The 14,522-nt window shown below is 32.8% G+C and overlaps 1 protein-coding gene across 1 annotated transcript in view; it reads right to left on the bottom strand.

The window, feature by feature from the left end:
• The window catches only part of Zcwpw2 (zinc finger CW-type and PWWP domain containing 2), a 140,234-nt gene that overhangs the window by 9,729 nt on the left and 115,983 nt on the right, over positions 1-14,522 (bottom strand). The window contains exons 6-7 of the mRNA XM_076843076.1: positions 1,609-1,667; positions 492-559 (exon numbers count right to left, since the gene is read on the bottom strand). Coding sequence (XP_076699191.1) covers positions 492-559; positions 1,609-1,667 — 127 coding nt within the window. The remainder of the gene's footprint in view (positions 1-491; positions 560-1,608; positions 1,668-14,522) is intronic.

Genomic DNA, 14,522 nt, shown 5'->3' with positions numbered 1-14,522 from the left:
TGAACATGCCTGACAAAGTTCCATCTTGTAAATAAGCATTTGCCTGCTTCTCAAGACTAATGAAAATGTAGGGAGAGTAAATGATACTTTCTCCCTGAATTTCACATTTACCCTACTGTGTTCTAATACCAATGACAATTAATTCAGTTAGAAGCCCCAGACATTTATTTCTTCTCTCCCTTTGGACTATAGTAAGTTTGGAATGGAGAAGTCTGGATTGGAATACAGTTGCTGGTATTTCCTCCCACAACTGTTAGTGCTTTATTTTAAAAATTAAATACAGGACAAAGCCAGAAAAAATTAATTTTAAAAAACCAGAAACCTAGAGACAACTGAGAAGCCCCTGTATATAAATCAATACTGAAAATGACCTATTAATGTTTCTCTGCTATAAATATACAACAGTTCTTTTTTCTTTCAAAGGAAACAACTACATCTTCTAGAATTAGACATATGCAAAAGAACTAAAAGTAGAACAGGACTTCACATACCCATGCTTTCCTTTGATAAGGCATCATCTGAACAAACATTTTCAAAAGAGCATTTTAGAATAGCTTTCCTAGAAAAAGAATTGGACAGATTTAATTTCAAATGTTCAATTGTATACATGTAAATGACCATTCATGAGTATTCATTGATAACCATAGATTATTAGTATTTATTTAACTAAGGTACTTTTTCTTGGTTGTGTTATATAGTAACACAACTTTTTTTTAATTATAAAAAGAGAGGACTAATATTGATTTAAGCTGTCATTAGGCACAATACACTGGTGATCTACTTAACAGTATACACCATTTTATTCATGTAATTCTCCTTTAAAAACCTATTAAGTATTTGCTTCTCTCATTATATGAAAAAACTGAGCTATCTGACAATAAAGGTAAATGGCTGAACATTGTAGAACTAAATTCTGTTAAGACTGCAAATTCATGCTTTTTTCCATTATACTATGTTGATGATTTAAAGCAGAATTTTGTTCAAATCCCTTTTCTCTAAACATGTTATTATGAAAGTCACTTCACTTCTATATGCCTCAAATTGTTCATATTTTAAATGCAGATAATTATGATACACTTTCTATTTACTTGATGGGATTACTGTGAAGTATTACTGGTATAAGGCAATGAAAGTCCATTTTAAAAAATTAGCTATCTTCTGAAAAGGTAAAAAGAAGAAGAGAAAGGCAATTAATGCCAGTTTTTATTTTTGAGTAGAATTCCTTTTAACAAACACAGCACTGATTATATTCTTTAACAAGTATGGCTGATTCAATAATAAATACTAAAATTTGTCATTAGTGGCTTATTAGTTTATTATGAAGCGCTGTTTCTTGTTTGTATTACCAATTTTAAGCTAGGATCCTTTTCATCTAGTTAGTAAAATAATATTAATCTTTAAAGTTCCAATTACAAAACTACATATTTATATGATTATGAAACTTTCTCCATATTTCTAAGATTACTACTAATAATCTTATAAATTCTTTTAGAAAACTTCAAACATAATGTTTCCCTAATAAAATGGAATCAAGAATTATGGAAAATGTCATATAATAATTAAAAAAACATATATACATATTTACATTTTATCATACTACCAGCATACCTTTTTCTTTTTCTAAATTTGGGCTTTTTCTTTTCAATATTAGTTTTGGAAACTTGCATCTATAAAACAACAACAAAAAAGAACTGAGTTAGTTCATATGGAACTGGATGTACTCACTATAATAATGGGATCTACATGGTTCAAGTATTTTAGCTGAAGAAAAACTCCAGTCCATATTACTAAACAATTAAAATACATACTATCACATCAAACAAGGTCAGGTCTCTAATTCACTTATTTTTTTTTTCAGGACCACTTTTTTTTTTATTGGTTGCTCAAAACATTACAATGATCTTGACATATCATATATCATACATCCGATTCATATGGTGTATGAATTCTTATTTTTCCCATGTGTACAGATTGCAGGATCACATTGGTTATACATCTGTATTTAATACACACTGCCATACTAGTGTCTGTTGTATTCTGCTGCCTTTCCTATCCCTTTCCTATTCCTCCTCCCCTCCCCTCATCTCTCTCTACCCCATCTACTGTAACTCATTTCTCTCTTTTTTCCCCTCACATCCTCTTATATGTAATTTTGGATAACAATGAGGGTGGGTCTCCTTCCATCTTCCGTGCAATTCCCCTCTCTCTTCCACTAAAAGGAATTCTTTCCTGCTTGGACCCTACATTGTGGAGACCTTTCTAAGGTTTTTGTTTTGTATTGGTTTTCTTATAGGGTTTTGAGTTTGCCTCAGCTAGAGCTCCACAGAGATCAACAAACAGATGAGTTAATTTGTCTATCACTGTCTATCACTATCAGAATTCTTGGATTTCCACATTGTACAGAGACACTGGTAGGCTTAGGTGGGTGACATTTTCATACCTTCATCTATGACAGTTGTGGAGGTAGGCTATCCTTTCTCCCAGGTACAGATGGGCAGTATGTTCCTATCTCCCAATCTGCATGCTGGCCACATACTGGTTATAACTTGGGAAGTTTAGAGTCAGCTTCCACACAATCCAATGTGTTACTTTGCAATTTCTGGCACCTAAAGATTTCTTTTTGTTCTTTTTGAGGTCAACTATTTATTACCTGAACAGTATTTTGAAATATCATCCATGCATGTGAACTAGGGTATAGGGGCAAGGAGACAGGACTTAGCATGTCCTCAATTTACCATCTTGGTCCAGAGGTTTGCACTTCTTTAATATTGAAACCTTTCTCAGGTTTTTAAATTATTTGTCTACTATTTTTATTTATCATATACCATAATTCATTTAACCCATCTCTTGTCATTGAGCATTCAGGTTGTTTACATTATTTTAGTATAATCAATATGTAGTGAAATATACCTGTGTGATATATCTGAGAAAAAGTAAAGGAAAATCTAGTATTGATTTTCTTAATAACATCATATTGTCCTTCAGAAAGGCTGTGGCAATTTATGACTTTTAGAAGAATGTAGGAAGGACCCACTGCCTTGTATTCTTACCTATACTGTAAATTAGCGGTTGAGATTAGTGAAAAATGGTGTTTTATCATTTTAAGTGGCATTTGATTACCAGTGAAAGTGAACATTTCTCTTCTTGTGAATCTTAACTTTTGTTTCCTTTCATCTTTGGTGACTCCAGTGATTTCTTGGCTTCTGGCTGTGCAATTCTAATCTCTGCCCCCATCTTCCTGTGCCTTTCTCTTCCATATCTGTGTCTTCTCTTCTCTGTGTCTTATAAGGACATGTCATTGGAGTTAGAGCCCACCTTGCTAATCCAGGATAATTTTATCTCAAGATTTTTGACATAATTACCACTTTTTCCAAATAAGGTCATATTCACAGGTTCTAGGGGTTAGGGAATAGACATATTTTTCTAGAAGTCACCATTAAGCCCAATATAAACCTCTAATTCACTTATGACTTATAGAAGAATTCTAAAATAACCAAAAAGCACTTCTAGAAGAGAAGAATCATTGATTTAATCAGGGAATGATTTTAAAAACTCTTTAGATACACTGAAGAGAGAATAAGTATATGGAAATATATTGAAGAGATCACCAAATCTATAAGAGAAAGAAAGAGAATTTTTGGAAGAGCAGTTAAGAGTATGGAGAAATATTAAAAATGTTAAATGGAAAATTATAGAAATAAGGATTTTTAAATTTTAAATAAATTTTACTACCTTATTTTGTTATAACTTTTCTATATTACAATTATATATTGTTCTTATTTTTTTCTGTGCCTAATTTATAAATTAAACTTTATCATAAGTGTGCTTGTATAGGAAAAATCATAGTTATACATAGGATCCTGTATTATCTGAAGTTTGAGGTCTTGGAATGTATTCCCTATAGTTAAAGGGAGACTACTGTATATCCATACAACAGAACATTATTCAGCCATAAAAGTAATGAAGTACTAACAATTGGGTACATCTCAAGACCATTACTCTAAATGCAAAGTGAAAAGCCAGATCATAACTTTCCTATGTGCCTACATGAATATACAGTGAATCTCACTATCATGTACATCCATAAGACTAGGATTCTAATTAGAATAAGATATTCTCTTTGTTTGTAAAATATGTCAAAATAGGCTCCACTGTCATGTATATCTAAAAAAAATCTAAAATGTTCAGAAAAGGGAAATCCATAGAGACATAAAATAGATTAGTGGTTGCTAGGGACTGAGAAGAGGTGGAAAATGGACAGTGATTGCTCCATTCGGAGTGATGAAAAACCATTATAAAATTGGATAGTGGTATTGGTTGTACAACTTTAAATAGGCTAGAAATCACTATGTGATATATTTTAAAGAGTGACATGTATGATATATAAAATATAGAGCAAAAAATACACAATTTAAAACATTTAATGGCATAGAAACATTGAAAGTAAGGAGCTGAAATAATAAATTTATAATTATTAACAAAAGTATCTAATGTAGCAATAATAATGTTAGAAAAAGTAGATATAAAGTAAAAAACAGAGTAAAAAAGGTTTACTACTCAATTCTAGAAGAAATAATTCACCCCAAAAATATAATTGTCCTGAGCTGTATATTCCTGAAATCTTTGCTTTAAATATACAAAGCAAAATCAGAATTATAAGTAGAATTTGATGCAACTATAGTTTATCTCCCTTAAAAGTTTTGTAGAATTTATCTCTTTATAGAAGATATAAAAATCAACAAAGAGTTCAACAACACAAATAGAATCCTTGATCAAATAAATGTATATTGGCTCTGACATTGAATATTAAAGAATATACATTCTTCAAGCCTGAAACATTTACAAATTTGACCACTTACTAGGTCACAAAGGAAGTCTTAAAAATATTAAAATAATCTCTGTTTTAACCTCTTTCACTGAATAAAATTCAATAACATAGGAAATCAAATTCCAAAAGATAGTGGACTAAAATTTGTAACAGAGTGATAGGAATAGAAGTCATACTCTCCGTAAACCTTTACAGAAGAACAGTATGATCTATGTCATTTGGAAAAAGAGAATTTGTCTCATATTTCCATGATCAATATATGAGATTTACCACCGGATAACAGCCTTTGTTTCTATGCCATGCCTTGTAAGCTGCAGGTACACATAAAGAATTTGTGGGATAAATTTTGGGAGAAAAATAACATGTTGGGGTAAAAATAGACATCAATACAAGGGGGAAAAAAAGGTATGTTACTGTCCATTTTTCAGCAGTATTCTCTTGGATTTAGACATTTAATGACATTATGAAATTTATCCTGAACTTCTAAGCCAGAACTTCAAAGCAATTCTCTTTTCAAAATGTTAGCTTCTTTTATTTCTTGTCTATTCACTTCAACCTGTCAGGTGTGAGAAGTTTCATAGCCCATTTTGTCTAGTCCCTTCACTGTTTTACTGATCTTGATTTTGCTGTTTCTGAATCAACCAAAAGTATAGAAGCAATTTTTTAAAACTTACTTAATGTTTGGGAGCTAGAAGTACCATTTATAATGTATATTTAAAAGCTTTAACTATAATAAGTGAGGCTTGAATTTAATAACTCTCAAAATATTATTAAACATCTGAAAATACATTAAACATCATTCAAGGTAGGTTTGTATGAAATACTCTGGGAATTCATCCTATGATGCTAAAGACTAATGATCTTCTTTTTGTGACCTTTTTATCTCAAGGTAATGTTTCTTCTAGGACTCAGTTCTCAGTTTCTCTCTCTCTCTCTCTCTCTCTCTCTCTCTCTCTCTCTCTCTCTGCATGCATAGTAAAAAAGGATATAGAAATATTGGCAAAATCATTGATCTACATCTCCAAACACAATGTAGAGCTATTATTACCTTGCTGTTATAAGTATCAGCCTAAATTATCTGTAAATTAAGTGTGAAGTAGAAGGGTTACTATAAAAGGAAATAATATTAATGTAACAAAATGAAAATAACTATAGAATTAATAGAAAATCCCATACTAACCAAATAAACTAGTCAAAATTTGCCTCCTACTCCAAGTCTTTGATAAAGTCTGATGTGATTGAGATGAGCACAGATTGTGACATGGAAGGATCCCAATTTGAATTCTAACTCTGGCACTTACTGGCTGTATCACTTTTGGTAGTCACTTGGCTTTTTCAAAATCTAGCTAAAGTCTGGTATAAATACTTAAATATCTACTACCTAAGAGACCATTTTGCATTTTAAGATACTCTGCTAAATTGTGGTAAAACATAACTACCTCAAAATATTTAGGGGAAGATAAAATCAAATAACATGTCAGAAAGTATTCAATTGTACTTATCAATTAATTGTCCCAATCATTATCTATTACTGGACAGGGGTCCAAATTTTATCTGTTTTCTTTATAGCATAAACCTAGGCAACTTGTCATCTTAGGATGATTGGTCTTTGAGTAATATACTAGTTTCCTTAGGCTGCTATAACCAATCACCACAAATTTGGTAAGGTAACAGAAATTTATTATCTTACAGTTTTACACAATATAAGTTTACCTCTTACAAGGCCACTCTTCATTAAATTAGAGCCTATCTAATCCTGGATCATTTATCTCAATATCCTCACAGTAATTAGATTCACAAAGACTCTTATTCCAAATGAGGTCACATACTGGGATTCTATAAGTCTCTTTTGGGGGACACTATTCCACCCACTGTAAGAAGATATAATCTTCACCCCATCTTTTCCACTTCTTTTCCCATGGTTGTATAATGATTTCCCTATTTATCTAGCCCAGTTCTATTCAGAGGAAGGACCACAATGTGACTTGATCAGAAACACCTAAGAACATGTTAGAAGTGCAAAAATTCTCATGCCTACCAAACAAGAAACAGTAAGGATGGGGCTCAGGAATCTGTACTTAAATATGCTAATTAGTTGACTCTTATGGTCTCAGTCCGCAGATGACCAGCTCCATTGCTGTGGAGACCATTGTGGCAGATAAGAGTGGTAAAGAAAAGCAGCTCAGAACATGAAGCAGAGAGAGAGAGAGAGTCATCAGGAAGCAGAGAAAGCTTCCCTCACCAAGAACAAAATATACACCCAGAATACACCCCCCAATGACCCACCTCCTCCAGCCATACCCTACCTGCTTACAGTTCCACTTAGCTTAATCCCTATTGGGGGATTAATGCAGTGCTTAGATCAAAAATCTCAAAACCCAATCATTTCACCTCTAAACTTTCTTGCATTGACTCACTCATGAGCTTTTGGAGGATACCTCATATCTAAACCATAACACTAACGTTCATAAGGCAGTGGTCTAATCTTTCCCAACATCTACACAAATATACTATATACATGTCAGTGATTTTAAAGAAACTGATGTAAGTATTAATTTTTCTCTTTCTGGATGTAAAACATAAGCCATTTACTGAAAAAGAAATATATATAATTAATGATAATTTGAATTGTGGACTGGAATGGTAAATGATAGAATTGCCTTTAATTACAAGACAGAAAAATCCTTAAAAATTGCGTTTACATCAAATTTATATATTCTGACTTGACACTGCCCATTTCCTTAAGTCACTACTCATCTGAACAATTAAAAAAAATTTTTAAGTAAAATGTATAAGTTTGTTAGCTTTGTCAAATCTGAATGTGTAAAATATACCTCCAGCATTCTGTGCTCATAGAAGACATAAATGTTTTGTAACTTTGACAACTGTCAGTCGATAATCACAAAAGAGCTATGTACTTTGAACTGCCAAAAGTGAATCTGTGTGCTTTGAAAAATGTACACAAACTCCTTGTTAAAAGTGATCACAGTCAGGCACAGTAGCGCACGCCTGTAATCCCAGTGGCTCCTGAAGCTGAGACAGAAGGATGGGGAATTCAAAGCCAGTCTGAGCAACAGCAAGGCGCTAAGCAACCCAGTGAGACCCTGTCTCTAAATAAAATACAAAAAATAGGGCTGGGGATGTAGCTCAGTGGTTGAGTGCCCCTGAGTTCAATCTCTGGTACCAAAACAAAAAGTGATTATATAGAAGTTTTAAAAAGGCTTATTTTCCTTCAGAAAATCTGCTGGAGAAATCTGCTTGGAAAAAGGATAAAAAATAGTTTCATGTAGCATTATACATCATGATAATTACTTAATCTGAGTATCTGGAGAGTACAGATAATACAGTTAAGTCTTCAGGCCTAGACAAAGATTGCTTGCAGAACTTCATTTAAAATAGGGGGAGGATTTAAATGATTTTATTTATTTTACATACTATTTCAACAGAAAGAACACAAATCTAGTGTTTCTTACATAAATGTTAATCATTAATTGCCACATGCTCTTGTCTAGTTGATTTTAAGTCAGGTTCAGTGTTCCTGTGAGCTCTGGACAGTATTACAGCCTAGTCCCTGGCAACAGGACTTATGTCTTGCTATCCCTCTGCATTCTCTCTACATCCATGTGTAAGTTCACAATAAAGCACTATGGATTTCTCTGCTTTGATTGTCTTACCAGAAAAAACACTACAGTGTGTATTTCAAGCAGTGAGCTGAGACACAGGAGAGTATTTTCTCTAAAAATAGAAGTTGGCTACTAGGCCCATCTTAAACAAAAGGCATGAAAGATTTTTTTTTATTAACACCTTCAATTGTGGCTGAGGATAAGAGTAATAGGAAACTTCAAGGAGCTCTATGATTTGGTGCTTCACTGTTAATTTGTCTGTTTTGTTTTGTTTTGTTTTTCAGTCTGGGAATGGAACTCAGGGCCTCACATATGCTAGTCAATTGCTGTATCACTGAGCTACATCCCTAGCCACTCACTGTTAGCATTTAAAGATTTAAGGTCCTGGATTAAAAAAAAAAAAAAAAAAAATATATATATATATATATATATATATATATATATATATATATATATGTGTGTGTGTGTGTGTGTGTGTGTGTGTGTGTGTGTGTGTGTGTGAGAGAGAGAGAGACAGAGAGAGAGAGAGAGAGAGTGTGTGCTTATTTATTTATTTAATGGAGTTTGACTATATCAGGATTAGAATACAGAAATTCAGCATTTTTATTTTTTTTAAAGTAGGACAGATTTTATTTATGTCTATAGAGTTTAGGAATACTAAGTATTAGTCCAAAAAGGATACCTAAGGAGGGAAGAACCATACGAGAAGCAGAACTTAAGGGTATATTTGCTTAACTGATTAAATATTGCTCACAAATTAGCTATAAATGTAGAGTCCCTAAAAATCTGAATAGGTGATAACAATTCCTATTTATTTATAGTTTTTTTTAAAGGAATTAGATATTTCAACCAGGGGAATATTAGGAGAAGATATTATTTCCAGGGGAGATTTTTTGGAATCTACATATTTCAATTAAATTTTAAAAAGCTGATATATAGAAAACATTCAATGGTCATAGTACCAATATTTCAACATTTTTTTGGACAAAAGAATGAATGTTGTGAACTTTATTCTCTGTTTTATAATTTCCCCCCACCAACTTGATTCTTCAACCCATAGATCATTAACAAATATTTAAGTGTTTATAAACCTCAGCATAATACTTAAAATCTCTCCCCTCCATAGGAATAGACTTTCACAACAGCACACTAAGAAAAATATTATTCTTTTAAAAATTTTGTCCTCACGAAACATTTTACATCAACTTCTTGAAGACCTCAGAGGCTGTATAGGTTCATGGAAGAACATGGAGGATATAGCTCCCTTTGATCTGGGTAATTGTTCCCCAGTAAGCTGTGGAGTACAGATTTACCATGTGTATCTAACATTAGCATTTCATGATACAGCAAATTATTTTTTTGAATAAAATGAAGATATTAAATATAAAAACAAAAGGAAAAATAAACAGCACCTCTAAGTATAATTTTAAAGAATTTAAAAAGTAATGATTCATAGATTTTCAAAGAAAGAAAATAGGTTTAATTATGAAGTCACTAAAGAGTACTTTTTTTAAAAAATCACTCTTTTGGAAGCCTTTTTTTTAACATTGTTTCTGCAGATTTTCAGAATAAGATAACTGAAATCAGAGTGAAAGGAACATCCTCTGTTAAAGTTTCCACTGATGAGTTTAAGTGATTGATAGATAATTTTCGATACTGACATTTATTTTATACATTTTAAAAATAAAATGTACATCAAAAAAGTGTACTTACAAGAGGGGAGTGCTAGGAAATGATATTGGCCAAATTGCATTATTATGTTGTGTGCATATGTGAATATATAACAATAAGTCCCATCATTACTTACAACTATAATGCACCAATAAAAAAAAGTGCACTTACATTTAAAAACTTATATTAGGAAACTTTCTGAAACGAGGAAAATACTCTATTTTGATTAGGGGTGATAGTTACAAGAAAGTGTGCATTTTAAAAAAGTTCATCAAACTATATGCTTAATAGTTGTGCATTTCACTGTATTTAAATTTTAACTCAATAAAAATTAAGAAAAAAATCAATAGAATATGTTAAATAAAATTTGAAACAATAAAATTTGTTAAATAAATTTTTTGTGGACTGAGTTCATGCATTAGACCCCAACAGAACAGACCAAACCAGAACAGAGTCACATGTGCTAGGTATCACATTACCAAACTGAAAATAGAGTAGGCCAATTGTCAAAAAAAAAAAAAAAAAAAAAAGAAGAAGAAGATGATTCACAGCAACCAATCATAAGAGGCCCAGTTAACCTCAGTGAGCATAATGAAGCCCTTTCTGCTTTACCAGATAGTATGAAAAGTAAGCTTAAGTAATCTGATGCTGTCCAGTTTGGGTTTTGTTCTATACTGTCCCCTTGTACCTGCTAGAGCTATCTTAAGAAAGTTGATCTGTACTTCTATAAACATTGATGTGGCTGTGTCACTATAGTATGACAATTTTAGATCTTCTGGGGAAATACCCAGCAATGGAATAGCAGGGTCATATGGTGGTTCCATCCCTAGTTTTTTGAGGAAACTCTATACTGCTTTCCAGAGTGGTTATAGTCTGTAGTCCTACCAATACTATACAACACTATTCCTGTCTCCCCACAACCTTGCCAGCATTTATTGTTGTTCATATTCTTGATCATTGCCCTTCTGACTGGAGTGAGATGAAATCCTAGTGTATTTTTATTTGTATTTACCTGATTGCTAGAACATTTTTTCATATATTTATTGGTCTTTTGTTTACCAGCAAAATTCACAATAGCTATATTACAGAATCAACCCAGATGCCTGTCAATAGATGAATGGATGAGGAAACTGTGGTATGAATAGATATATAGATATGAATAGATACAGAAGAAGGAGAATGGGAGAGGTGAGGGAGAAAGGGAGATGGGGGATCATGAAGCAAAACTGATTTCCAGCATATATAAGTTTGTTGGTGTAAACCCAACTACTATATATAACCACAAAGCTCTAATAATGATGATATAAAAAGAAACTGATAGATCTATCTATCTATCTACCTGCCTACCTACGCATGTCTCTCTCACACACACAATAATAAAGGTTATACTCAGCCATTAAAAAGAATGAAATTATGGCATTTGCTGGTAAATGGATAAAATATCATTTCTCAATATCATAAATGAAATTATCCAAACTCAGAAACTCAAAGGTTGAATGTTTTATTTCATATGAAGAAGCTAGATTAAAATAAAGAAAGAGGGAAGAAAAATATTACATAAAAACAAATGCAAATTAATAGACAAGTGAAAGGAAGTCTAGTAGAGAATGGATAATGGGAAATAAGAGGGAGAAAAGGAGAAGGGGAATCATGAAGCAAAACTGATTTCCATGCATGTATAAGTTTGTTGGGATGAACCCAACTACTATGTATACCCACAAAGATCTAATAATAATGATAAAAAAGAAAGCTGATCTGATCATTCTGTCATACCAAGATGATGGGATGCTGACTGATTCATGAATTACTAATAAAAGTCAATTAAATTTTAAACTTGTTGATATTTTGTTCTTTGAAAACAAAAAAAAAGTGTGTGTGTGTGTGTGTGTGTGTGTGTGTGTGTGTGTGAGAGAGAGAGAGAGAGAGAGAGAGAGAGAGAGAGAAGGAACCAGGGATTGAATCCAGGGGTGCTACAGTACAGAAAAATTACAAAATAGTTTCAGAAAACATGAATGATTCAAGGTTGGAAAACACTGCCCTATGGAAAAGTGAATGATGCTCACAGAGTTGAATCCAAAAAGAAAACGAAATGAGTTTTGAAGCTTGAACATGACTCTTGCCAAGAGGTTAACTGTTTCCTATTCTTTTCTTGAGATTTCTCTCTGCCTAGGGCTAGAAGTCAGGAGTGAGGATGTTACAATATTTATCTTTGGGGAAAGATGCATATAAAGCTAAGTAAATTAAGTAAGTTGTAGTACATTAATTCCATATCAATAATGAGTGTATTAGCAATTAACACAAATATCCAAATATCTAGTCACAAAATATAAGTAACTTATCCTAATAAATAGGCTAATGAAAATTTTCTGCTTGCTATGGAGAATTTTTGTAGTAACTTTGGGGAAAGATTTTTTTCATAAGGAAACATAATAGTCTAAATTCTTTTCCTTCCTTCCTTCCTCCCTCCCTTTCCCCCTCCCCCCCTCCTCCCCTCCTCCTCCTCCTCATCCTTTTTTTTTTTTTTTTCCAGTACTGAAGATTTAAGCCAGGGGTACTCTACCACACAGCTACACATCCAACATTTTTCTATTTTTATACTATTATGTACAAGCATAATAGTAGAAATTCTCTATACATAAATGTATAAATTAAGAGAGTGGTCATTAATTTTTTAATTTCAAAAGCATAAATTAAAGTCACGTTATCAAGTGTTAGGGAAAAAGATACACACTCACACACACACACACACGCACACGCACATACACACAACTTCTATAGGTAAACCAGAAAAAAGAAAAAAAGAAAGAAGATTTTTCCCCCATTAGTTTATTGCTTGGTATAAAACTAATTAGAAATATGTAAAACTCTTCACTGAAAAGGCCTGAGGAAAAATGAATACAGAGACAAGTTATACTTCTACATGAATGTACTTATTATAAAAATTGATTTTCTCCCTAAATTAGCACATAGATCTTCTATAATACCAATAGTCCCTTAACAGAATTCTTCTTAGGACCTAACCAAATAAGTCTAAGATTCATGAGGAAAAAGTCAACAGGTAAGAATAATCAAAATAATTTTTAAAAAATTGGAGTAATGAAGGATCACTAACCACGCAGTAAAGAAAATAGAGAGGCCAGATGCTGTGGCACATGCAAGTTATCCCAGCTACTCAGGAGACAAGGCAGAAGATTACAAGTTTAAGGCCAGAATGGGCAACTAAGATCCTCTCTCAAAACAAAAGGGTTGGGGAAGTATGGCAGTGGTAGAGCACCCCTGGGTTCAATCCCAGTATCTATCTATCTATCTATCTATCTCTTTCTCTCTCTCTCTCTCACTCACACACACAAAGTTGAGAACTTTCATCTTTTTACTTAAAAGAAACATTTTAAGCTTCTCTTTGGCATGTTCAAATTGCCAGCATCAGTACTCTTGTGCTTTGAGACCATTATTAAATACAGTGAGGGTTATCAGAATATAGGCATTGCAATATCTCAAAAATCTGATAACACAAATAGCTATGAAGTAACTAATGGGGGTAGGACACAGAGTGTCGATATGCTAAACAAAGAGATAATTCACATTCTCAGAAGGTTATAACAAGATTTCATGCTAGAATTGCACACAATTTAAAGCTTATGAACTGTTTATAAATTTTACTGTCTACTTATTAACGATGTTATATTTTGTTTACTAATAAGTATTTGTACATAAGACATGTTTAGACATGCATATACATGTGCATATATACTGTTAGCAGTTATTCTCTTTTAGGACTGAAATTACAGCTTGGAGAAAACGTATCTGTATTTTTTTTTTTTTCACACCATGCTCCTTTTCTAATTGAGGGGGAAAAAAAGATAATCTTAAAGTAATTGTTGTGGCTTTGATCTAGAATCCCCCCCCAAAGTTCATATATTAAAAGCTTGATACCTATTGTAGCATTTCTGAGAAATGAGGCTTTTGAAAAATAATTAGATCATGAAGGCTCTAAGCATCTGTGAATTAATCCAGTTGATGAATTAATAATTTGAAAGGACAAATAATGGGAGGTGTTGGAATCTGTAAGAGGTGGAGCCTAGATGAAGGGACTAAATCCTTGGGAGAGTGCCACTGGAGACTATATCTTGTCCAATGCCCCTTCCATCTCCCTTCACCTCTTTTCTCTCTGCTTCCTGGCTGCCATGAGCTGACAGCTCTACCATGCTCTTCTACCATGATATTCTGCTTCACCTTAGGTGCAAGGAACTGGAGTCAGTGACCATGAACTGAAACCTCTGAAACCATGAGCCCCAAATAAACTTTTCCTCCTCATAGTTGTTTCCTCAGTTATTTTGTTCCAGTGACAAAAAGCTTACTAACACAGTATTAAAATCCATAAAACAACATGAAAAGTTTTG

Source organism: Callospermophilus lateralis, chromosome 1, assembly GCF_048772815.1.
Source record: "Callospermophilus lateralis isolate mCalLat2 chromosome 1, mCalLat2.hap1, whole genome shotgun sequence".
Classification (NCBI taxonomy): domain Eukaryota; kingdom Metazoa; phylum Chordata; class Mammalia; order Rodentia; family Sciuridae; genus Callospermophilus; species Callospermophilus lateralis.
The sequence above is the reverse complement of the archived record's forward strand: the minus strand, read 5'-3'. Positions and strand labels throughout refer to the sequence as shown.